This window comes from Heterodontus francisci, chromosome 46 (assembly GCF_036365525.1).
Source record: "Heterodontus francisci isolate sHetFra1 chromosome 46, sHetFra1.hap1, whole genome shotgun sequence".
Lineage (NCBI taxonomy): Eukaryota > Metazoa > Chordata > Chondrichthyes > Heterodontiformes > Heterodontidae > Heterodontus > Heterodontus francisci.
This window is the reverse complement of record NC_090416.1, coordinates 16,210,378-16,233,098: the sequence shown is the minus strand read 5'-3', so window position 1 is coordinate 16,233,098 and position 22,721 is coordinate 16,210,378. Positions and strand designations below refer to the sequence as shown.

The following is a 22,721-nucleotide window of genomic DNA, read 5'->3' as shown; positions in this document are numbered from 1 at the left end:
CTCTACACTGTCCCCATCAAACACTCCCAGGACAAGTACAGCACAGGGGTTAGATACAGCGTAAAACTCCCTCTACACTGTAAAAACAGAAAATAAACGGGGTTAGATACAGAGTAAAGCTCCCTCTACACTGTCCCCATCAAACACTCCCAGGACAGATACAGCACGGGGTTAGATACAGAGTAAAGCTCCCTCTACATTGTAAAAACAGAAAATAAACGGGGTTAGATACAGAGTAAAGCTCCCTCTACACTGTCCCCATCAAACACTCCCAGGACAGATACAGCACGGGGTTAGATACAGAGTAAAGCTCCCTCTACATTGTAAAAACAGAAAATAAACGGGGTCAGATACAGAGTAAAGCTCCCTCTACACTGTCCCCATCAAACACTCCCAGGACAGATACAGCACGGGGTTAGATACAGAGTAAAGCTCCCTCTACATTGTAAAAACAGAAAATAAACGGGGTTAGATACAGAGTAAAGCTCCCTCTACACTGTCCCCATCAAACACTCCCAGGACAGATACAGCACGGGGTTAGATACAGAGTAAAGCTCCCTCTACATTGTAAAAACAGAAAATAAACGGGGTCAGATACAGAGTAAAGCTCCCTCTACACTGTCCCCATCAAACACTCCCAGGACAGATACAGCACGGGGTTAGATACAGAGTAAAGCTCCCTCTACATTGTAAAAACAGAAAATAAACGGGGTCAGATACAGAGTAAAGTCCCCATCAAACACTCTGAAGGTGCCAAGTCAAAGGTCACTTTGTGCTGTGGAGTTACTCTTGGATGCAGAGTGCTGCAAATTCAATTCATAATTGCTTCCCCAGGATCTTACCCCTTTCCCCAGCACTACCACCACTTAGGTAGCGAAGGATCAGCATCAAACTGGCCAAAAGAGGTGTGATTCGTATTCCTGGAATCGACTGAAACAGGGTGAGCAGCCCCCGTCAGCTACTGAGTGGGAGCTACAGGTGGCCTATGGCTGGTCGCTGTTGGGGAAAAGTGTAGATGGGCGTCGGAGAGGAACGAGAGGTGGGCAGGACGTGGGTGGCTAACAGAGTGGGAGAGGCGGCGATCGATTCTGCCATAAATAAAGCACATTTCTGATAAGGTGCCAGCTTTTTCTAGCACTCGAGAGTTTGCATTCAGTGTAAAAATTCTGGTACTCCATGCGTGCACCGGCCCCCTCCCCCCACCCCCACCCCCCCCCCCTTTACATCAAGGCAAAAGTCACAGCAAGCCCGAAAGCGAAGGTCATGCTCTCCAATGCTGGCGCATTTCCACCGTTCAGTCTGACTTTATAGACGGCGAGCTCCTCCTTCAGTCCATCCTCGCTGGCCGTGCACTTGAAGAGCCCCTCACTGATTGGGACCTCCCCATTGAGCATGAGCGGGCAGGAGCCATCCTTGATGGTGCAGGTGAACTGATCCTTCTGGTTGTAGCTCCACGTGTACACGGCGTGGTATGACTTCACTGGACATGGCAAGTAGAGGTAGGCACCCGATTTGATGGTTAACTCTTTGGGCTGCTCGTCAAATGCCACAATATCTGGGGTGGGGAAGAAGAGAAATACATTGGAATTCATTCCTACACGTTCAATTTAGATTCCCTATACATCCCCACCCCACATTGCCCCTCAACCACCACCGTTGCCTGGACAAGGGAACACACAGACGGGAATATTTCACCTTTATTGGAAAGGGGAATGGCTTGTTTCACCAATTGTGCCCACTGTTAGAATCAAGTAGTCCCAGGACAGGTACAGCACGGGGGTTAGATACAGAGTAAAGCTCCCTCTACACTGCCCCAACAATGTGCCTCAGCCAGAACCTCAACCTGCACGAATGAGACATTTTTCCTCATTTGCCACACCAGCCATCCTCTGACTGCTTTAATTAGACTGGAAATTTAGTGCTAAATTATGGACATTTTGTGCTGAGCAACTACTTGAGAACTGGGTTTCGTCCTGTCAACCTTGTGACCTCCCACCACCCCCCCCTCCCCCCACCCCCTCCACGCCGCCGCCCCCCACTTTGTGAATGGCCAGGCACTGTTAGTTTGCCTCACCCATGTGTATTGTCAAACATCGGCATAATGTATTTCCTGGCCATTTCAGGGAAAGCTCAGAAGCTGTGAATTAGGAGACGAGATCAAAGCATATTGAGGCACCAGGCAGCTGAGATTGAGGTGCTGAGACCGCAGCTTCCTTCTCTGGTCTCTGTTTGCTTAGCTTTTTTAAATCATTAATTCTTGGGATGTGGATGTCACTGGGTGCCAGCATTTACTACCAATCCCTAAATGCCCTTAAAGTGGTGGTGAGCCACCCTCTTAAACCACTGCCATCTATGCAGTGGAGATGCTCCCATGGTGCTGTTGGGTAGGGAGTTCCAGGATTTTGACCCGGTGACAGTGAAGCAATGGCGATATAGTTCCAAGTCAGGATGGCGTGTGGCTTGGAGGGGAACTTGCAGGTGGTGGTGTCCCCATGCATCTGCCTAGTTGGTAGAGATCGCGGGTTTGGAAGATGCTGTCGAAGGAGGATTGGTGAGTTGCTGCAATGCATCTTGTAGATGGTACACACTGCTGCCACTGTGTGGCGGTGGTGGAGGGAGTGAATGTTGAAGATTGTAAATGGGATGCCAATCAAGCGGGCTGCTTTGTCCTGGATGGTGTCGAGCTTCTTGAGTGTTGTTGGAGCTGCACCCATCCAGGCAAGTGGAGAGTATTCCATCACACTCCTGACTTGTGTCTTGTAGATGGTGGACAGGCTTTGGGGAGTCAGGAGGTGAGTTACTCACCACAGAATTCCCAGCTAATCTCAGCTGGAGCAGCAGCCTGGGGGGGAGCAAATGATCCCTGTGCATCCTAAGTTAGGGAGGGAGAGAATCAGACAGGAATCCTCTGTGGATCGCAGTCCATCTAGAAAGGGCAGGGATATAAAATCAGGATCGAGCTTGGTTGCAATGCCCTTCACAGCTGAATAGCTCCTGGAACCTCATCGCCTATGTGAAAAATAGCCAGCTGGCTGAAGTGCTGGAGGGTGCCTGTGGCAGGTAGAGTCAGCACCTTAAGGTGAGGGAAGACACAGGTATTTGCACTGGGCCTATGTAAGATGGGTAGCCTGGGCCAGCATCTAAAACTGGGATTACCTGATGTACCGTCACAAATGGAGACATTGAGCTGTTCAACATTCTGGAGGATCTCACTGCAAAGGGGAATAAAACACACAGTAAACACACCCTGTAGTTTGCTCAGTCCCATAATACAGTCTGGACGCCACTGCTAACACAGCACATTGAGAAACAAGATATCACTGATAAGAGATTCAATCAGGATGTCAAGCATGCCATTTCAGGTTTTTTTTTTTGAGGTGGGGTCAAGTTCTATATTCACAGAGGTGAGGCTATGGACACTCTCATTTCAAACACCCAACTCTGGCATCAAACACTCCCAGGGTAAAGTACAGCATGGGTTAGATACAGAGTAAAGCTCCCTCTACACTGTCCCCATCAAACACTCCCAGGACAGGTACAACAGTGTTTGACCTTCATGGGCTTCTTCTTAGGAGTATAACAGGAAGCTTTAGGGACACAAGTTGAAATTCATGCTCATGAATCTGCACATCTCTCTCAAACTACTAATATTAAAAGATCTTGCTTTTCTGATCTAGAAATCAATGAGGCAACTTCACTAAGAACGGTCCTCTTCGATGGAGCAATACACACAGACCAAATAACAGAGACAGAGGACACATGAACAACTCAACACGAGAGTGACAGGGGACGATGAAAGCTGTCAAATGAGGTTGGTCAAAAATCAGTCTGCAAACGAGGCCTGTATAGGGAGGCCTACCTGTCATTACTGTTCAGAGCATGAGAAATTGGAGCGCACTTCTCATTGGCTCTATCCCATCCACAGTATGGGTCCCTGGCAGCGACACATTGCTTACAGGTGCTTCCATACCCCTCACAGTTTGCTAGCGGTAGTCGGACAGTCTCCAGTGGGGTCCCAACAAACATTTGGCCCTGAAAGGAATCAGTCAACAAACCAGAGTTAGCACTTTGTGTCCTGCGTACAATGTTGCTGAAAACAACAGCACATTCTGTGACCGGAATGATTACGTGAGTAGGCAAAACCATGACAAATGAAGTTCAAGGTCTATTAATGTTGCTACGTGACATTACTTGGTTGCATGTAGCAGGAGCTAAATGCATCTGTATCTCAAGTCAGTCCAACGCAAGCTATGTGAAGCTTCCCACTCTCCCCAGGCCTACCGACAATCCCCAATCCCTTGCTGGGTAGCTGCACCTCCCCGTTGTGGTGCTGAGTCACACCCAGACGCTAGATTCCCATTCTGGGCTGATCCCAAATGGGGGAAACAGTACGTGCCCTGGGTGGAGGGGTAAATCAGCTGACGTTCCACTTCCTGATCCCCATCTAGTGACTCAGACTGGAGATTGCCTGGGTGATGACAGGATAGGGTTCAGTGCTGAGGCCCCTAGGGTTAAACAGCTTGCGAATGCTCTGTTATCCTGGCTCACAAATGAGGTATTGCAAGGGTAAAGGTACAGGAGGGGTTCCTGCCCTGGAGAGAGACTTCTGAAACTTTCTCCACAGTGCCACTATTGTCTAGATCCTGAGTCTTCATTGTTGCAATCAACTGTTGACCTACAAGCCTTCCATTCTAACCTGGTACAAAACAACTAAGATATTTGTATAACGCCTTTTAGCGTAGTATAAAATGTCACAGGAGCGGTTATCAAAGAAATATTTGACACCGAGCGACATAAGGAGGTATTAGGGACAGGCAAGCAAAAGCTTGGTCGAGGTTGGTTTTAAGGAATGTTTTAAAGGAGGAGGGAAAGGCGGAGAGATTGAGAGAGGGGAATTCCAGAGCTTCGGGCCCAGGCAGCTGAAGGCATGGCTGCCAATGGTGGAGCGATGGAAACTGGGGCTGCTCAGGAGGCCGGAATTGGAGAAGTGCAGGGATCTTTGGAGGGTTGTAGCTTTAGTGTTAAATGTCGTCATGGAGGGTGACCAGAAACCATGACGACAGGAAGATGGACCAGGGAACGTGCGCATGCACAAGTTTATTTCAGTAATTGTTCTCCAATTTCCCTGTCCCTCCTGAAGGCGCTGTCTCGTGCTGCCCAGGTAAATTTAGACACGAGCTGGCAGGGTGTGTGACCTACTGAAAGGCATCGTAGCTGAGCCCTGGTATCGAGCAACTCAATCCTGCAACACATGCATTCGCTTTCCTGCAGGACTGGCTGGCAAGTAGCAGCAGACTGTAGCATCCCCAGCCGGGACGACTCAACTGGGCAGCTCCTGGCCGGAGTGGCTCAGTGCCACCTCACCCATCGAGGCATCAGGGACTCAGACGGCATGCTGCTTATCTGAATATTACCATGCTAGAGTCCAGGGTCATGGCGGAGATGGGGGCTTCAGTCTTAAAGGGGCTGAGCTCAGAAATGATGAAGGACTTCCCATTGCTGTAAAGAACTTTATGGATCTTCCCGTTTCCTTTAAAAAAAACAAAGAAATAAAAGTGATTAACACTACAGATAATAAACACTTGTCTGACACACCCACAGAACATATGCCCTCATATACCCCACCTAAATAAAATATACTTGCTTCATATCCCACCTACAGAGCCATATCCTGCCTAAATTAAATGCATCCATTCACAGAACATATAACCTGGTCCCACCTGATACAGTTTAGTGTACATATCCCAACCCAACTGGTGTAAGTAACTGCCTGTTTACCAGTCATGTAGCACGTCACGTACCTGTGCCGAGGAACAAGACATGATAGAGCTTCTGGTTGGCACCCTTAACTCTGTCGACAGTGATCCTGGTGTAGCTGCTGTGCTTCATGACGTAGAGAGGCTGTTCCTTGATAGGGTAGATGGGGTCCTCGATCTCAGGGAAGTTCTTGATTATCGTCAGAATGTTTTTAGGGACGATGCTGGTGGTACACTGCGGAAACGGAGACAGAGCGGGAGAGCTTACGAAACGTAGCGGCGGGGAAATAAAATCTTGCTCGTTATAAGGCTTCAATATTGCTCGTTATTAGCTTGCCTATTGGTGGATTATTCCCATTCAACAGATTGGGACGGACCAGGGATGCGAGTTTAAACTGGGTAAGAGTCGGAATAGACTGCATGTTGGGTGGTTCTTCATTTCCCAGAGAGTAGTGAGGTTCTGGAGTACATTGACGACTGGTGCGATGGGTGCTACTCATTCTGAGGCAAGGGAAATAATAACAGATGTTTTCTGATGACTGTCCCAGGCAGTTTTACTATTTCCATCCAGTCAAAGTATATTTTCTATCTGGCTCTTTTGCAGATCATCCAAACCCCTTGCTATCTGTCCTCGATTAGCTTCCAGTCTGTAACTCACTCCCGGGTATCTGTTATTCTACATATAAACCACCCGAACCCCTCAATTAGATTCCTGTCTGTAACTCACTCCCGGGTACCTGTTATTCTATATATAAACTCCCCGAACCCCTCGATTAGATTCCAGTCTGTAACTCACTCCCGGGTATCTGTTATTCTATATATAAACCACCCGAACCCCTCGATTAGATTCCAGCCTGTAACTCACTCCCGGGTATCTGTTATTCTACATATAAACCACCCGAACCCCTCGATTAGATTCCAGTCTGTAACTCACTCCCGGGTATCTGTTATTCTACATATAAACCCCCCGAACCCCTCAGTTAGATTCCAGCCTGTAACTCACTCCCGGGTATCTGTTATTCTATATATAAACCACCCGAACCCCTCGATTAGATTCCAGTCTGTAACTCACTCCCGGGTATCTGTTATTCTATATATAAACCCCCCTGAACCCCTCGATTAGATTCCAGTCTGTAACTCATTCCCGGGTATCTGTTATTCTACATATAAACCCCCCGAACCCCTCAGTTAGATTCCAGCCTGTAACTCACTCCCGGGTATCTGTTATTCTACATATAAACCACCCGAACCCCTCAATTAGATTCCTGTCTGTAACTCACTCCCGGGTACCTGTTATTCTATATATAAACTCCCCGAACCCCTCGATTAGATTCCAGTCTGTAACTCACTCCCGGGTATCTGTTATTCTACATATAAACCGCCCCGAACCCCTCAATTAGATTCCAGCCTGTAACTCACTCCCGGGTATCTGTTATTCTACATATAAACCACCCGAACCCCTCAATTAGATTCCTGTCTGTGACTCATTCCCGGGTACCTGTTATTCTATATATAAACTCCCCGAACCCCTCGATTAGATTCCAGTCTGTAACTCACTCCCGGGTACCTGTTATTCTACATATAAACCCCTCGATTAGATTCCAGTCTGTAACTCACTCCCGGGTATCTGTTATTCTACATATAAACCACCCGAACCCCTCAATTAGATTCCAGTCTGTAACTCACTCCCGGGTATCTGTTGTTCTATATATAAACCCCCCGAACCCATCGGTTAGATTCCAGTCTGTAACTCACTCCCGGGTACCTGTTATTCTACATATAAACTCCCCGAACCCCTCGATTAGATTCCAGTCCGTAACTCACTCCTGGGTATCTGTTATTCTATATATAAACCACCCGAACCCCTCGATTAGATTCCAGTCTGTAACTCACTCCTGGGTACCTGTTATTCTATATATAAACCACCCGAACCCCTCGATTAGATTCCTGTCTGTGACTCACTCCAGGGTATCTGTTATTCTATATATAAACAACCCGAACTCCTGGATTAGATTCCTGTCTGTAACTCACTCCCGGGTACCTGTTATTCTATATATAAACTCCCCGAACCCCTCTATTAGATTCCAGTCTGTAACTCACTCCCGGGTACCTGTTATTCTATATATAAACCCCCCGAACCCCTCGATTAGATTCCAGTCTGTAACTCACTCCCGGGTATCTGTTATTCTTTATATAAACCACCCGAACCCCTCGATTAGATTCCAGTCTGTAACTCACTCCCGGGTATCTGTTATTCTACATATAAACCCCCCGAACCCCTCAGTTAGATTCCAGCCTGTAACTCACTCCCGGGTATCTGTTATTCTATATATAAACTCCCCGAACCCCTCGATTAGATTCCAGTCTGTAACTCACTCCCGGGTATCTGTTATTCTATATATAAACCCCCCCGAACCCCTCAATTAGATTCCAGCCTGTAACTCACTCCCGGGTTTCTGTTATTCTACATGTAAACCACCCGAACCCCTCAATTAGATTCCTGTCTGTAACTCACTCCTGGGTACCTGTTATTCTATATATAAACCCATCGGTTAGATTCCAGTCTGTAACTCACTCCCGGGTACCTGTTATTCTATATATAAACCCCCCCAACCCATCGATTAGATTCCAGTCTGTAACTCACTCCCGGGTATCTGTTATTCTACATATAAACTCCCCGAACCCCTCGATTAGATTCCAGTCTGTAACTCACTCCCGGGTACCTGTTATTCTCTATATAAACCACCCGAACCCATCGATTAGATTCCAGTCTGTAACTCACTCCAAGGTATCTGTTGTTCTATATATAAACAACCCGAACTCCTGGATTAGATTCCAGTCTGTAACTCACTCCCGGGTATCTGTTATTCTATATATCAAGCACCTGAACCCCTTGATTAGATTCCATTCGGTAACTCACTCCCGGGTATCTGTTATTCTATATATAACCCCCCCTGAACCCCTCGATTAGATTCCAGTCTGTAACTCACTCCCGGGTATCTGTTATTCTATATATAAACTTCCTGAACCCCCTCGATTAGATTCCTGTCTGTAACTCACTCCTGGGTATCTGTTATTCTATATATAAACCACCCGAACCCCTCGATCAGATTCCAGGCTGTAACTCACTCCCGGGTATCTGTTCTATATATAAACCACCCGAACCCCTCGATCAGATTCCAGGCTGTAACTCACTCCCGGGTATCTGTTCTATATATAAACTACCTGACCCATTTCCATACAGTAACTCGGTGTGTGCTGATGACTGCAGCGAGGACACTGCTGATGAAGCCCTCATATACGCGCTTTCCAGCAGGGACCACTGGAAGGTGATGGGAAGCAGGAGTCCCGACTGTTTTCCCCCACCCTTCCCTTCCCCTCCCCTCCCCACCCCGAGACACCCACCACCTTCCCAGCGACCATCGCCTCGGTCCACACAGACTGGAATTTGAACCCACGAACTGTCCAGCTCAGCTGCCCATTTTTATTACTTCCTCTAGCTGAGCCACAGGAGTGCTCGGACAAATTGAACGTCACACAACACACTGCCGTACCGTTCCTGGCCTCTGATTCCCCGGCAGGTTGCCAGTGAAACCCTTCAGCCTGGAGGTTTTAAACGCCCGGTCTATGTCGGCTTGTGAATAGGCACAGATTGCGGTGGAGTTCCTACAGAAAACAGAATATCAGCAAGTCAGTTCTGTGATTTCATACTGTCCTGCAATTATTTATATCAGGCACCACATCCTCCCATACCCCCTGTGCCCCTCACCCTTTCGACCTTCAACTCGAGGCTTGCTGGTTCAGCCAGCCTTGGCGTGCAGTTCCCCCACTGCAGCAGTGGGCGGCGTGCACGTTAGGCCCAATGCAGACACCACAGCTCCATCCTGTTTATCTCTCTGGCGAGCATAGCCTCTGCTTGGAGCCTGCCGTGAGCCCTGCCCGCCAACACGAGCAAGATCAGAAACTCCCCCTGCAGGGAGTAGCAAGCCACCAACAGGAGCCCGACCACGCCAGCTGTGGGTTTGACATCCTTATTCTGCCCGTGTTCCAGCTGGCACTGTCTACTCCCCACGCCCTGCCTCAGGCAACCCGTCACACCCTGTTATTCTTCCCTAATCCATTTGAACCTTGTTTATAGCAGCATGCAACAGAGTTAGGGTTATTCTTGACACCGGTCATTCTGAAGGGAGTACAGAGAAGAAGTTTGGGACTTCCATCTTTTGTTCCACTGCTGCTCTACTTTTCTCTCACCTGGATGGGTCTGCGAGCCCAGGACTCGGGAGGCAAACCGGAACAATGCTAAATTTTGTTAAACAACTTCTGTTTTGAGGAGAAGTTGGTAAAGTTAGGACTGTTCTTCTTGGAGCAGAGCAGGTTAGGAGGTGACTTAATGGAGGTTTGCAAGATGATGGGAGGTTTTAATAGAGTAAATCGAGAAAAACTACTCCCTCTGGTGAGTGGATTAATAACCAGAAGTCATAGATTTAAAATCACTGGGAAAAATGCTAGGAGATGAGGAGAGTTTTTCCACTGAGTTATCGGGATCTGGAATGCTTGACCTGAAAAGGTGGTGGAAGCTGTTTCCATGAATAGTTCTTAAATGGGAGTCGGACAGGCATTTGAGGATGAGAACTTACAGGGTTACGGACAAAAAGCAGGGGGTGTGGGAGTATGCACAGCTGCTCTTTCAAAGGGCCAGCACACGCTCAGTGGCTGAATGGCCACCATCTATGCTGTACATTTCTGTGATTCTATGAAAAGGCCCTCCTGCAATATGCTTAAATACGCAAAGTATCTTGTTTTTGTGGACTGCTTGGCTTGGACCGAGGAGTCTCACGGGCATCTGACAAGAGGAAATGCACTGATCTCGCGCTCCAAATAGGGCGGCCGGGGGTCTCTATAGTGGGCTCATCGGTTAGAGAATCAGTGCTGCACCCACCTCTGCCCTGCACATCCTCTGAACAAAATTCCCCGTGGGACTTTACCCTACAAGTCTCAATCCACAGTCCCATTTATTAGCATTAGCAGCTTGAGATCGATGCAAACAAATGTTGGTGCTCAGATTCGTTATTTTCCAACCAAAAATCCAACAGTGTTAAGCACGGCCCTCCAGGCCCACTAACTTCTAAAGAGGACAAGCCAGCCAGTAAGAAATCTGATCACAAAAAGTTGCCTGGGCTTCATTTGATAGGAGTTGGGGCATCAAATATGCACCCCCCCGCCGCCCCCCCCCCCCGCAATCCTCGCCTATGGACAGCTGTGGTCTAAATTCTCACAAGGACTTGAAAATTAGCAGCAAACGAACATATGAACTAGGAGCAGGAGTAGGCCACTCGGCCCTTCGAGCCTGCTACACCATTCATGGCTGAACTGATTACTCCACATTCCCACCTACCCCCGATAACCTATCACCCCCTGTTTATCAAGAACCTATCTATCTCTGCCTTAAAAATATTCAAAGACTTGGTTTCTGCCACCTTTTGAGGAAGAGAATTCCAAAGATTCATGATCCTCTGAGAGAAAAAATTTCTCCTCATCTCTGTCTTAAATGGGCGACCCCTTATATTTAAACAGTGTTTAGTTTAGTTTAGTTTAGAGATACAGCACTGAAACAGGCCCTTCGGCCCACCGAGTCTGTGCCGACCATCAACCACCCATTTATACTAATCCCATATTCCTACTACATCCCCACCTGTCCCTATATTTCCCTACCACCTACCTATACTAGGGGCAATTTATAATGGCAAATTTACCTACCAACCTGCAGTACCCCTAGTTCTAGATTCTTCCACAAGGGGAAAACATCCTTTCCACATCCACCCTGACAAGACCCCTCAGGAACTTGTATGTTTCAATCAAGTCGCCTCTTACTCTTCTAAATTCCAGTGGATACAAGCCTAGTCTGTCCAATCTTTCTTCATAAGACAACCCGCCCATTCCAGGTATTAGTCTAGTAAACCTTCTCTGTACTGCCTCCAACACATTTACATCCTTCCTTAAATAAGGAGACCAGTACTGTACACAGTACTCCAGATGTGGTCTCACCAATGCCCTGTATAACTGAAGCATAACCTCCCTACTTTTGTATTCAATTCCCCTCATGATAAACAATAATATTCTATTAGCTTTCCTAATTACATGCTGTACCTGCACATTAACCTTTTGTGATTCATGCACTAGGACACCCAGATCCCTCTGCATCTCCGAGCTCTGCAATCTCTCACCATTTAGACAGTATGTGGTTCAAGGAGGCAGCTCGCTGCCACCTTCTCCAGGGGCAACTAGGGATGGGCAGTAGATGGTGGCCCCACTAGTGATGCCCATGTCCCGAGAATAAATAAAGAGGAAGATGGGTGACTGCACATGTCAGAGAAATGGCATGGAGTTGATGAAGGCAAATGGAACGGATAATCAAACATAAAGAATTGGTTCTGCAATATCTATACCCGGCTTCTTCCCCACGAGAGCTTCCACTCACCACAAGCTGGAGAAGATTCCATACACGACACTGTTCCTGGGGTCATCTTCCGAAAGGAGGACAAAGGCATCTTCGATCTTGTTGAAATGCCTCGATTGAGTTGGGAAGCCACAGATCAGGCGAGCCTTCAGGAAAGTTGTCCATGTGTCCACAGGAGCTCTAGATGCTCCCTCGTCAATCTGGGAACACCCAATAGAAAGTAAATGGAGTTAATCGCTTTCCAATGTGACCAATCTCTGCGGGAGATGAATGGCGGCAGCGGCCCTTCGGAAAGGATTTGTCTTTAAAGGCCAAGAGTGAAGAGGCAGAGAAGGCCTTGTGGCTGCTTGAGCCTGCTCCACCATTTAATAAGATAATCTTCGACTTCATTTTTTTACCCTACTCCCCTAGTGTCCAATAAACTATAATTTACCCTGTTAAAGCCCATCACTTTCAATTCCCCTGCTCTCCCCAGGCTCTGCCTGCTGTTTGTGCCCCTTCTAAGTTCAATTTGAAAATCCATCCATTGACCACTCTGGCCTCAACCTGCCCTGCCTCAGTGATGTTCTTCAGGCCTGTACCCCCCCTCACCCGCTACTCCAAACCTCTGCTCCTTCTTCCCCATTCATCCTTCACCACTGCTGACTGCCAATGGAAATTATGTCTTGACTCCCAAAGACATCTTTAGACAGAGGCCCTGGCTGTGTTGACCGAGTTTGTAATGGACAGAGGCCCTGGCTGTGTTGACCGAGTTTGTAATGGACAGAGGCCCTGGCTGTGTTGACTGAGTTTGTAATGGACAGAGGCCCTGGCTGTGTTGACCGAGTTTGTAATGGACAGAGGCCCTGGCTGTGTTGACTGAGTTTGTAATGGACAGAGGCCTGAGCGGAAGTCCTAATAGAGGCTGTCCATTGAGAACTGATTTGATGGTTTTAATTCCGAGCCTTACCTTACACACACGCCCAATGCGGGACCTGTGGGGCTCCCCATCCAAGGCAACGTTGTTGTCAGTCTCGGTGAAGAAAAAGTAAATCTCATCCTTGCTGCTATCCTTCAGTTTAATCCAAGCTGATCCCACAAACCTTGGATCTAAGAGGGAAGAAGCCGATTGAAACCATGATTGAGGCTGGCCACTGATGACGAGCAATTGCACAATTGACAAAAAGTACTGGAAATGCGCACTACATCGGTCTGCATTTGAGAAGACGGGTTAATGAAATAGTGTTCTGAGAGAGCAGACGGGGCCTCGGTTTAAGGCCTTGTCCAAAAGACGGCACCTCCAACAGTGCAGCGGAGGCTCCCTCATGACAGGCACTGGGAGGTTCAGACTGGGATTTGTGCTCAAGTTCCACGAGTGGGATTCAATCCCACAGCATTCTGGCCCAAAGCCATTGAGAGCGCACCCCACTGAGCCACGGTTCACACCTTGCGCCTCAAAACCCATTTTCTCAATCTGTTCTGTTTTGGGAAAATGCAACATAGCAGGTCAGCGTGGGCTCCCTGCACCACTGCCGTCTCTCTGGTGTCTGTCTCAGTCTGTTGAGCGATACTTACTCAGAAGCCATTTGTCTTCAGTCTTCATTTGCTTTAGCCTTCCATAACACCGCTGAATCACACCAGTGCTGAGGCTGCTGCCAGTAATTGCTGAGTACAGGTCTCCCTCTGCAGCCAACAAAGAAGGGAAATACAATTGAGTAACAGAGTTGTCGTGAAATCCAGCTGGGCCTCCACTGCCATTCAGTTACTTAGTAATGGGATATAGACAACCTGTCATGTTGGCACACCTGGGATGAGTGCATAGACACATCAGTGCACGGATACACTCCGTTAGCACGCACCTTGCTGATACAAGGACTCAATACTGTGCTCTGCTGTATACCGAATTACAATGGAGCAAACCACTTCCCATTCAATCCCATTGTATAGAATCCCAATAGAGCCAAACCACTTCCCATTCAGTCCCATTGTATAGAATCCCAATAGAGCCAAACCACTTCCCATTCAGTCCCATTGTACAGAACCCCAATAGAGCCAAACCACTTCCCATTCAATCCCATTGTACAGAATCCCAATAGAGCCAAACCACTTCCCATTCAGTCCCATTGTACAGAACCCCAATAGAGCCAAACCACTTCCCATTCAGTCCCATTGTACAGAATCCCAATAGAGCCAAACCACTTCCCATTCAGTCCCATTGTATAAAATCCCAATAGAGCCAAACCACTTCCCATTCAGTCCCATAGTACAGAATCCCAATAGAGCCAAACCCTTTCCTATTCTCTCCCATTGTATAGAATCCCAATAGAGCCAAACCTTTTCCTATTGAGTCCCATTGTATAGAATCCCAATAGAGCCAAACCTTTTCCTATTCACTCCCATTATATAGAATCCCAATAGAGCCAAACCTTTTCCTATTCACTCCCATTGTATAGAATCCCAATAGAGCCAAACCTTTTCCTATTCACTCCCATTGTATAGAATCCCAAAAGAGCCAAACCTTTTCCTATTCGGTCCCATTGTATAGAACCCCAATAGAGCCAAACCGTTTCCTATTCACTCCCATTGTATAGAATCCCAATAGAGCCAAACCACTTCCCATTCAGTCCCATTGTATAGAATCCCAATAGAGCCAAACCTTTTCCTATTCAGTCCCATTGTGTAGAATCCCAATAGAGCCAAACCCTTTCCTATTCACTCCCATTGTATAGAATCCCAATAGAGCCAAACCTTTTCCTATTCACTCCCATTGTATAGAATCCCAATAGAGCCAAACCTTTTCCTATTCACTCCCATTGTATAGAATCCCAATAGAGCCAAACCTTTTCCTATTCACTCCCATTGTATAGAATCCCAATAGAGCCAAATCTTTTCCTGTTCAGTCCCATTGTATAGAATCCCAATAGAGCCAAACATTTTCCTATTCAGTCCCATTGTATAGAATCCCAACAGAGCCAAACCCTTTCCTATTCACTCCCATTGTATAGAATCCCAATAGAGCCAAACCTTTTCCTATTCAGTCCCATTGTATAGAATCCCAATAGAGCCAAACCTTTTCCTATTCACTCCCATTGTATAGAATCCCAATAGAGCGAAACCGTTTCCTATTCACACCCATTGTCTAGAATCCCAATAGAGCCAAACCTTTTCCTATTCAGTCCCAGTGTATAGAATCCCAATAGAGCCAAACCTTTTCCTATTCGGTCCCATTGTATAGAATCCCAATAGAGCAAAACTGTTTCCTATTCACTCCCATTGTATAGAATCCCAATAGAGCCAAACCACTTCCCATTCAGTCCCATTGTATAGAATCCCAATAGTGCCAAACCTTTTCCTATTCACTCCCATTGTATAGAATCCCAATAGAGCCAAACCTTTTCCTATTCAGTCCCATTGTATAGAATCCCAATAGAGCCAAACCTTTTCCTATTCAGTCCCATTGTATAGAATCCCAATAGAGCGAAACCGTTTCCTATTCACTCCCATTGTATAGAATCCCAATAGAGCCAAACCTTTTCCTATTCACTCCCATTGTATAGAATCCCAATAGAGCCAAACCTTTTCCTGTTCACTCCCATTGTATAGAATCCCAATAGAGCCAAATCTTTTCCTGTTCAGTCCCATTGTATAGAATCCCAATAGAGCCAAACATTTTCCTATTCAGTCCCATTGTATAGAATCCCAATAGAGCCAAACCTTTTCCTATTCAGTCCCATTGTATAGAATCCCAATAGAGCGAAACCGTTTCCTATTCACTCCCATTGTATAGAATCCCAATAGAGCCAAACCTTTTCCTATTCACTCCCATTGTCTAGAATCCCAGTAGAGCCAAACCTTTTCCTATTCAGTCCCATTGTATAGAATCCCAATAGAGCGAAACCGTTTCCTATTCACTCCCATTGTATAGAATCCCAATAGAGCCAAACCTTTTCCTATTCAGTCCCATTGTATAGAATCCCAATAGAGCCAAACCTTTTCCTATTCACTCCCATTGTATAGAATCCCAATAGAGCCAAATCTTTTCCTGTTTAGTACCATTGTATAGAATCCCAATAGAGCCAAACATTTTCCTATTCAGTCCCATTGTATAGAATCCCAATAGAGCCAAACCCGTTCCTATTCACTCCCATTGTATAGAATCCCAATAGAGCCAAACCTTTTCCTATTCAGTCCCATTGTATAGAATCCCAATAGAGCCAAACCTTTTCCCATTCAGTCCCATTGTATAGAATCCCAATAGAGCCAAACCTTTTCCCATTCATTCCCATTGTATGGAATCCCAATAGAGCCAAACCTTTTCCTATTCAGTCCCATTGTATAGAATCCCAATAGAGCCAAACCTTTTCCTATTCAGTCCCATTGTATAGAATCCCAATAGAGCCAAACCTTTTCCTGTTCACTCCCATTGTATAGAATCCCAATAGAGCCAAATATTTTCCTGTTCAGTCCCATTGTATAGAATCCCAATAGAGCCAAACATTTTCCTATTCAGTCCCATTGTATAGAATCCCAATAGAGCCAAACCTTTTCCTATTCAGTCCCATTGTATAGAATCCCAATAGAGCGAAACCGTTTCCTATTCACTCCCATTGTATAGAATCCCATTGTACCTCCTCCAGGGGGCAGTGAGAATTAGAGAAATACATGGTTCATTCCAGGTTAAAAGCCCGATGTGAAAAAAAGTTAAGAGCTCTCGCACCCTTCATGACCTCAGGACATCCCAAAGTAGTTTATGCCAATGACGTACTTTGGAAGTGTGGTCACTGTTGTAATGTCGGAAAAGCAGCAGCCAATTTGTGCACAGCAAGCTCCCATGAACAGCAATGTGATAGCATTTTAGTGACGTTGCTTGAGGGCGAAATCGTGGCCCCAAGACACCGGGGAGAACTCCCTCCCTGCTCTTCTTCCAATAGTGGCCGGGAAATCATTTACATTCAGCTGAGAGGGCAGACGTGGCCTCGGTTTAACATCTCATCTGAAAGATGGCACCTCAAACAGTGCAGCACTCCCTCAGTACAGACCCTCCTAAAAGGTGGTGCTCCCTCAGTGCTGCCTTTCCGACAGGGCAGCGCTCCCTCAGTACTGACCCTCCGACATTGCGGCGCGCCCTCAGTACTGACTCTCCCACAGTGCAGCGCTCCCTCAGTGCTGACCCTCCGACAGTGCAGCGCTCCCTCGGTACTGACCCTTCGACAGTGTGGCCCTCCCTCGGTACTGACCCTTCGACAGTGCAGCGCTCCCTCGGTACTGACCCTTCGACAGTGCAGCGCTCCCTCGGTACTGACCCTTCGACAGTGCAGCGCTCCCTCGGTACTGACCCTTCGACAGTGCAGCGCTCCCTCGGTACTGACCCTTCGACAGTGCAGCGCTCCCTCGGTACTGACCCTTCGACAGTGCAGCGCTCCCTCGGTACTGACCCTTCGACAGTGCAGCCCTCCCTCGGTACTGACCCTTCGACAGTGCGGCCCTCCCTCAATACTGACCCTTCGACAGTGCAGCGCTCCCTCGGTACTGACCCTTCGACAGTGCGGCGCTCCCTCAGTACTGACCCTTCGACAGTGCGGCCCTCCCTCAGTACTGACCCTCCGACAGTGCGGCGCTCCCTCAGTACTGACCCGCCGACAGTGCGGCGCTCCCTCAGTACTGACCCGCCGACAGTGCGGCGCTCCCTCAGTACTGACCCGCCGACAGTGCGGCGCTCCCTCAGTACTGAGCCTCCGACAGTGCGGCGCTCCCTCAGTACTGAGCCTCCGACAGTGCGGCGCCCCCTCAGTACTGAGCCTCCGACAGTGCGGCGCTCCCTCAGTACTGAGCCTCCGACAGTGCGGCGCCCCCTCAGTCCTGAGCCTCCGACAGTGCGGCGCCCCCTCAGTCCTGAGCCTCCGACAGTGCGGCGCCCCCTCAGTCCTGAGCCTCCGACAGTGCGGCGCCCCCTCAGTCCTGAGCCTCCGACAGTGCGGCGCCCCCTCAGTCCTGAGCCTCTGACAGTGCGGCACCCCCTCAGTCCTGAGCCTCCGACAGTGCGGCACCCCCTCAGTCCTGAGCCTTCGACAGTGCAGCCCTCCCTCGGTACTGACCCTCCGACAGTGCGGCACCCCCTCAGTCCTGAGCCTCCGACAGTGCGGCACCCCCTCAGTCCTGAGCCTTCGACAGTGCAGCCCTCCCTCGGTACTGACCCTTCGACAGTGCAGCACTCCCTCAGTACTGACCCTTCGACAGTGCAGCGCTCCCTCAGTACGGTACTGTGAATGACAGCCTGGAATGTGTGCTCAACTCTCTGGAGTGGGGAGTTAAACCCACTACCTTCTGACTCAGCAGCGAGTGCGGTACCCACTGAACCACGACACCAACCCCTGGCCAGGCTGAGGTCAGCTCATAAAGCATAGCGCAGAGACGTAATGGGAGACCTGAGAGCTCTGTTGGGCTCAGTACCACATGAGCTAGTGCATTCACCCAAAGACAAACCGTATTGAAACTTTCTTCCACTTTCATACTGACCAACTGTGATGCTTATAGGACGGTGAATTGGTGATGGGGGTGAGATCCCTTTCCCGTCCCTCATGATCCCATGTCCCTCTTTGTCATTTGCTAGCTCAGTTCCATTGTTGTGCTGGAAAACAGAGATTGAACAGTGGGTCGAAGGCAAGCAGACTCTCTTTGTGGACGCTCACTGACGCGGCAGTGGCTCTGCACGTTAAACAGGGAACCAAGTGTTACAAATAACTAAATGGGCTTGTTTTAAATTAACAAACAACAGCTTTTTTTTTTTACCAGAAACCAGCAGGCGGGGCTTCCAGCGTGGGTCCCGCAGATGATAATCGTACTGCTGTTGAGCCTCTGTATCACCGTGATCACATTCTCACAGAAGTCCTGTTAAAAGGGGAGCGGAAGCTGAGCATTAGAATCAAAGCAGGGAGCCTCAATCATAAGTGGTTCAACCTATGTTGGCAGCGCCCTCAGGCAAAACGTTTAGAATTTGAACGGGACACCTACTCGTAAATTGAGGGGCCAGACCCTTCCACAGACACAAGGCCTCACCAGGGCAGGCTGTCAATTCAGCGAAACCACTTCGGAGTTGTTTCAACTCGCACAGGTTCTAGTTTTAGGTGCTGAACTAGCACGGCGACCTTCCCCGTTTGCCAAGGCTGCACTTTTCCGATCGAATTTCCGTTGTTAAGCCGAGACCCCCTCCCACCCCCACCGCGTCTGCCCTCTCAGTTAACGTGTCCCATCCGAAAGACGGCACCTTCCACAGTGCAGCACTCTCTCAGCACTGCACTGGGAGTGTCAGTTTGTGCTTGAGCCTTCGATGTGGTGCTTAACCCCTGTGTGTGGCCTTCTGTTCCCGAGATGAGAGTGCCTTAAATGATGCTCAAGTTAACGTATAAAGCCATGAAGAAGTGTAAACCGAGGTTCCGAAAGCAAGGAGGGTAATGTTAAACTGATGCAGCTCCTTGGTGAGACCACACTCCGAGTATTGTCTGCCGTTCTGCTCTCCAACATTATCAAAAGGATATTGAAGGAATGGAGAAGGTACAAGAATATTAACCACAACTGAGAGGATGCAACTGTCAGGAAAGATTGAGCAGACTGGGAAACCTTTCTCCAGGGAAGTGAGAGGAGACTCGATAAAGCTCTTTTGAATTCTGAAGGAGCCCAATCGGGTGCAGTGGAGCAATTGTGTGCACGTGTGGGTGAGTCCGGAACAAGGGGGTGTAAATGTACGACAGTCCCTAACAGATCAAAGAAAGAATTTAGGAGGAATTTCTTTACTCAGAGAGTGGCGAGAATTGAATGTGCTACCACAGGGGGTATTTAAGTGCAGGCTCTTTGCATTCCAGGGGGAGAAGGAAGAGTAAGGTGGAAAAGGTAGTAGGAGGACAACAGAACTGGGCATGGACCTGACGGGCTGAACAGACAATTTCTGTGCTGAAAATACTATGTAATTCTTAAAAAAAAAAAGGAGCAGCCAAATATCTAGTTAGCTGATGCGAATCGGATGCTGGGCCCTCGGGATCGAACCTGCATCCCGCAGATACCTGGAGCAGTAATTGGTAGAATAGGCTGGAGGGGCTGAATGGCCTCCTAGTCCTGTGTGCAGAGTGCAACAGGCAGAACCCAGTGAATCAAAATTGATCGCTGACAATTATGCAAATAACGGCATCAAAATCTCCAAGCAGATATCAGCTGAGTTCTTGTATCATTAATCCCGGTGCCTTAGGGAGGGTCCTGATTCACAAATATGCAGTGACCCTGACAGTTATCTACAGCGCGAGTATTTTGAATGGATGTAGCAGCGCAAAACTAGTAACAGATTCTGAATATTTAAAAGTCTGGCAGTCATTTGTAGAGCTGTGTTACAGATGTTAGTTGATTGCTGTGTCTTACCGGGGTTGGGGGCCCTTTACTCTTGCAGCTGTCCTTTGTGTTATCATCCAGAGGTAAGGGGATCTGAGGGAAACACATTTTATATTAAATATTTCATTTGCAGCACTTATTTTCTTTTCAGTGTTTTCCCCACATTCCCTTGTGCTGTACCCCCTCCCACTTCTCCGCCTCCCCTCCCCTCCTCCTCCCCATTCTCCCCCTCCCCTCCTCCTCCCCCTTCTCCGCCTCCCCTCTCCCCCTCCTGTTTCTTGCACCTCACCCTTCCTTCCTCCATCGCCTTTTCTCCTCTCTCCTCTGTGCTCCCCTCCCCCTCGCACCCTTCCTCCTCTCCCCACTGTGCTCCCCTCCCCCTCACACCCCTCCTCCTCCTCCCCTCTGTGCTCCCCTCCCCCTCGCACTTATCCTCTTCTCCCCTCTGTGCTCCCCTCCCCCTCACACCCCTCCTCCTCTCCCCTCTGTGCTCCCCTCCCCCTCGCACCCCTCCTCTTCTCTCCCCACCCCCTCATACCCCTCCTCCTCTCTCCTCTCCCCTCTGCAGTCCCCTCCTGTCCCTTCGATTCTTTTCTTTTCTCCTTGCACCTTGCTTCCTTCCTCCCCTTTCCTCCTCTATCCTCTCCCCTCCTCTCTCCTCTCTTTTCCCCCCCCCCCTATTCACTACCCTCCCCTCCCCACTCCCCATCCATTTTCCTCGACAGTTGGAAGCTCTCATTCAACACTGATCTTTCCTCCCAGTGAGAGGCAGCTTTGATCTGTCGAGGGGACGACTCACTCTTTGAAGTGGGGCTGGGGCAGTGAGACCGCACCCCCCCAGCGTCTACCACTGGTTATCCTCAGCAACCCTATAGCAGGATGGTGAACCCACTCAGTGCCAAACCTACACTGTGGTCTGGCACCCAAACACACAGAACCCCCCCCCCCCCGACCCCCCCCCTTCCAAACACACAGACCCCCCCCCTCCAAACACACAGAACTCCCGCCCCGACACCCCCCCCTTCCAAACACACAGACCCCCCCGACCTCCCCCTCCCTCCAAACACACAGACCCCATCCTCCTCCCAGGACACAGAGAGGCAGCAGAGGGACAGCCAGGCTCAGTCTGTACCAGTGTCTGAGACACATTGAATTGTCCGAAAGAGGCGAATACTACACTCCCAGTCAGTCCGATGTAGAGGGTCTCCGACCTCTGGTCGTGGAATTGTACCGTGTACTTTTGCAGAGAGACAAATTCCACATGAGGCAGACCTGGGAGAGAGAGCGAGAGAGAAAACACTGGTAAATAGCAGCACCAACCTGCAATCTGCACCTCCCTCAATCTCCTGTTATCCTCCAACACATTTCCATAACAATACATTTATAAATGGGCAGTGCAGTCCCCGTTCCCCCCCCCCCACTGCCCCCCCGCAGCCGCACCCCACACAGACACAATAAAACAGCAACAGTTCCCTCCCCAAGATCTGTCAACTGCAGAATCCATGAAATATAAAGAGACTCCCCCAGCTCCTCAGCCGGGTGCAATTGTGTCGCATTAGAGCTGAAACTGGTGCATTGCAGCAGGCAGCAGAGCAAGATCCCGGGACAGGTAAAAGGGATATCCATGATAAAATTAGAGCAGGCAGTTAACCGAGGAGGTATCGCCAGGGAGGCGGGTGAATGCATTTAGGGATTATTTAAAATAAAAATTCCCGCCTGAAACAGCTCTGCATTGTAAATTCTACTTCTTAAAAAAAAAGTACCTCGCAGGGTAAATTTCAGCCTCGGGGTCCTCTCGGCTGCTCCCAGGATTAGGAGGTGAGTCAGCACCAGAAGCGCTGCGTTCAGCATCTCTTGAGCGTTTATCAGCCTCCCCAGTCTTCCTCCTTCCCGGCTTGATGTCTTCACATGGAACTGGAAGCAGGAGGATTCCCCACTCTCTCTTTCTCTCTCTCTCTCTCTCTCACACACACACACACACACTCCTTGCCAACGTATCTGTGCGTCTGTTTGAGCTGCTGCAGCAGACAGAGCAGAGGCTGGGGTGGGGTCCCTGTGATACAGGCAGGGAGGAGGAGGGAGGAAGAGAGAGAGAGAGAGAGTTGAAGCTGCCCCAGTTCCAGTAAATCCCCTTCCCTGCAATGACTCAGGGG

At 48.8% G+C, this 22,721-nt stretch overlaps 2 protein-coding genes across 2 annotated transcripts in view; one reads left to right on the top strand and one right to left on the bottom strand.

Moving 5' to 3' along the window:
* LOC137357001 (semaphorin-4B-like) overlaps window positions 1–22,721 on the top strand; it is a 94,084-nt gene that overhangs the window by 6,944 nt on the left and 64,419 nt on the right. Inside the window, exon 2 of the mRNA XM_068022933.1 lies at window positions 3,678–3,811. The gene's annotated coding sequence lies outside the window, so the exon portion shown is untranslated. The remainder of the gene's footprint in view (window positions 1–3,677; window positions 3,812–22,721) is intronic.
* Window positions 1,221–22,495, bottom strand: si:ch211-113g11.6 (uncharacterized protein LOC559008 homolog). Its single transcript, XM_068022725.1, has 14 exons — window positions 22,332–22,495; window positions 21,701–21,840; window positions 20,599–20,661; window positions 18,982–19,080; window positions 18,709–18,820; window positions 13,768–13,875; window positions 13,163–13,302; window positions 12,235–12,413; window positions 9,311–9,422; window positions 5,802–5,991; window positions 5,415–5,530; window positions 3,860–4,032; window positions 3,157–3,212; window positions 1,221–1,555 (listed from the first exon to the last, which is right to left on the bottom strand). The coding sequence occupies exons 1-14, from the start codon at window positions 22,417–22,419 to the stop codon at window positions 1,221–1,223; spliced, it is 1,911 nt and encodes a 636-aa protein (XP_067878826.1). The 5' UTR covers window positions 22,420–22,495.

What these genes read in the sequence shown, in the direction of transcription:
- si:ch211-113g11.6 (XM_068022725.1), bottom strand. Translation starts at nt 22,419, where the DNA reads ATGCTGAACGCAGCGCTTCTGGTGCTGACTCACCTCCTAATCCTGGGA. An exon ending in GCATTGGGCGTGTGTGTAAG is followed by an intron (nt 12,414 to 13,162) that starts GTAAGGCTCGGA and finishes GGGTGTTCCCAG; the next exon opens with ATTGACGAGGGAGCATCTAG. An exon ending in CATTTGTGACGGTACATCAG is followed by an intron (nt 1,556 to 3,156) that starts GTAATCCCAGTT and finishes TCCCCACCCCAG; the next exon opens with ATATTGTGGCATTTGACGAG.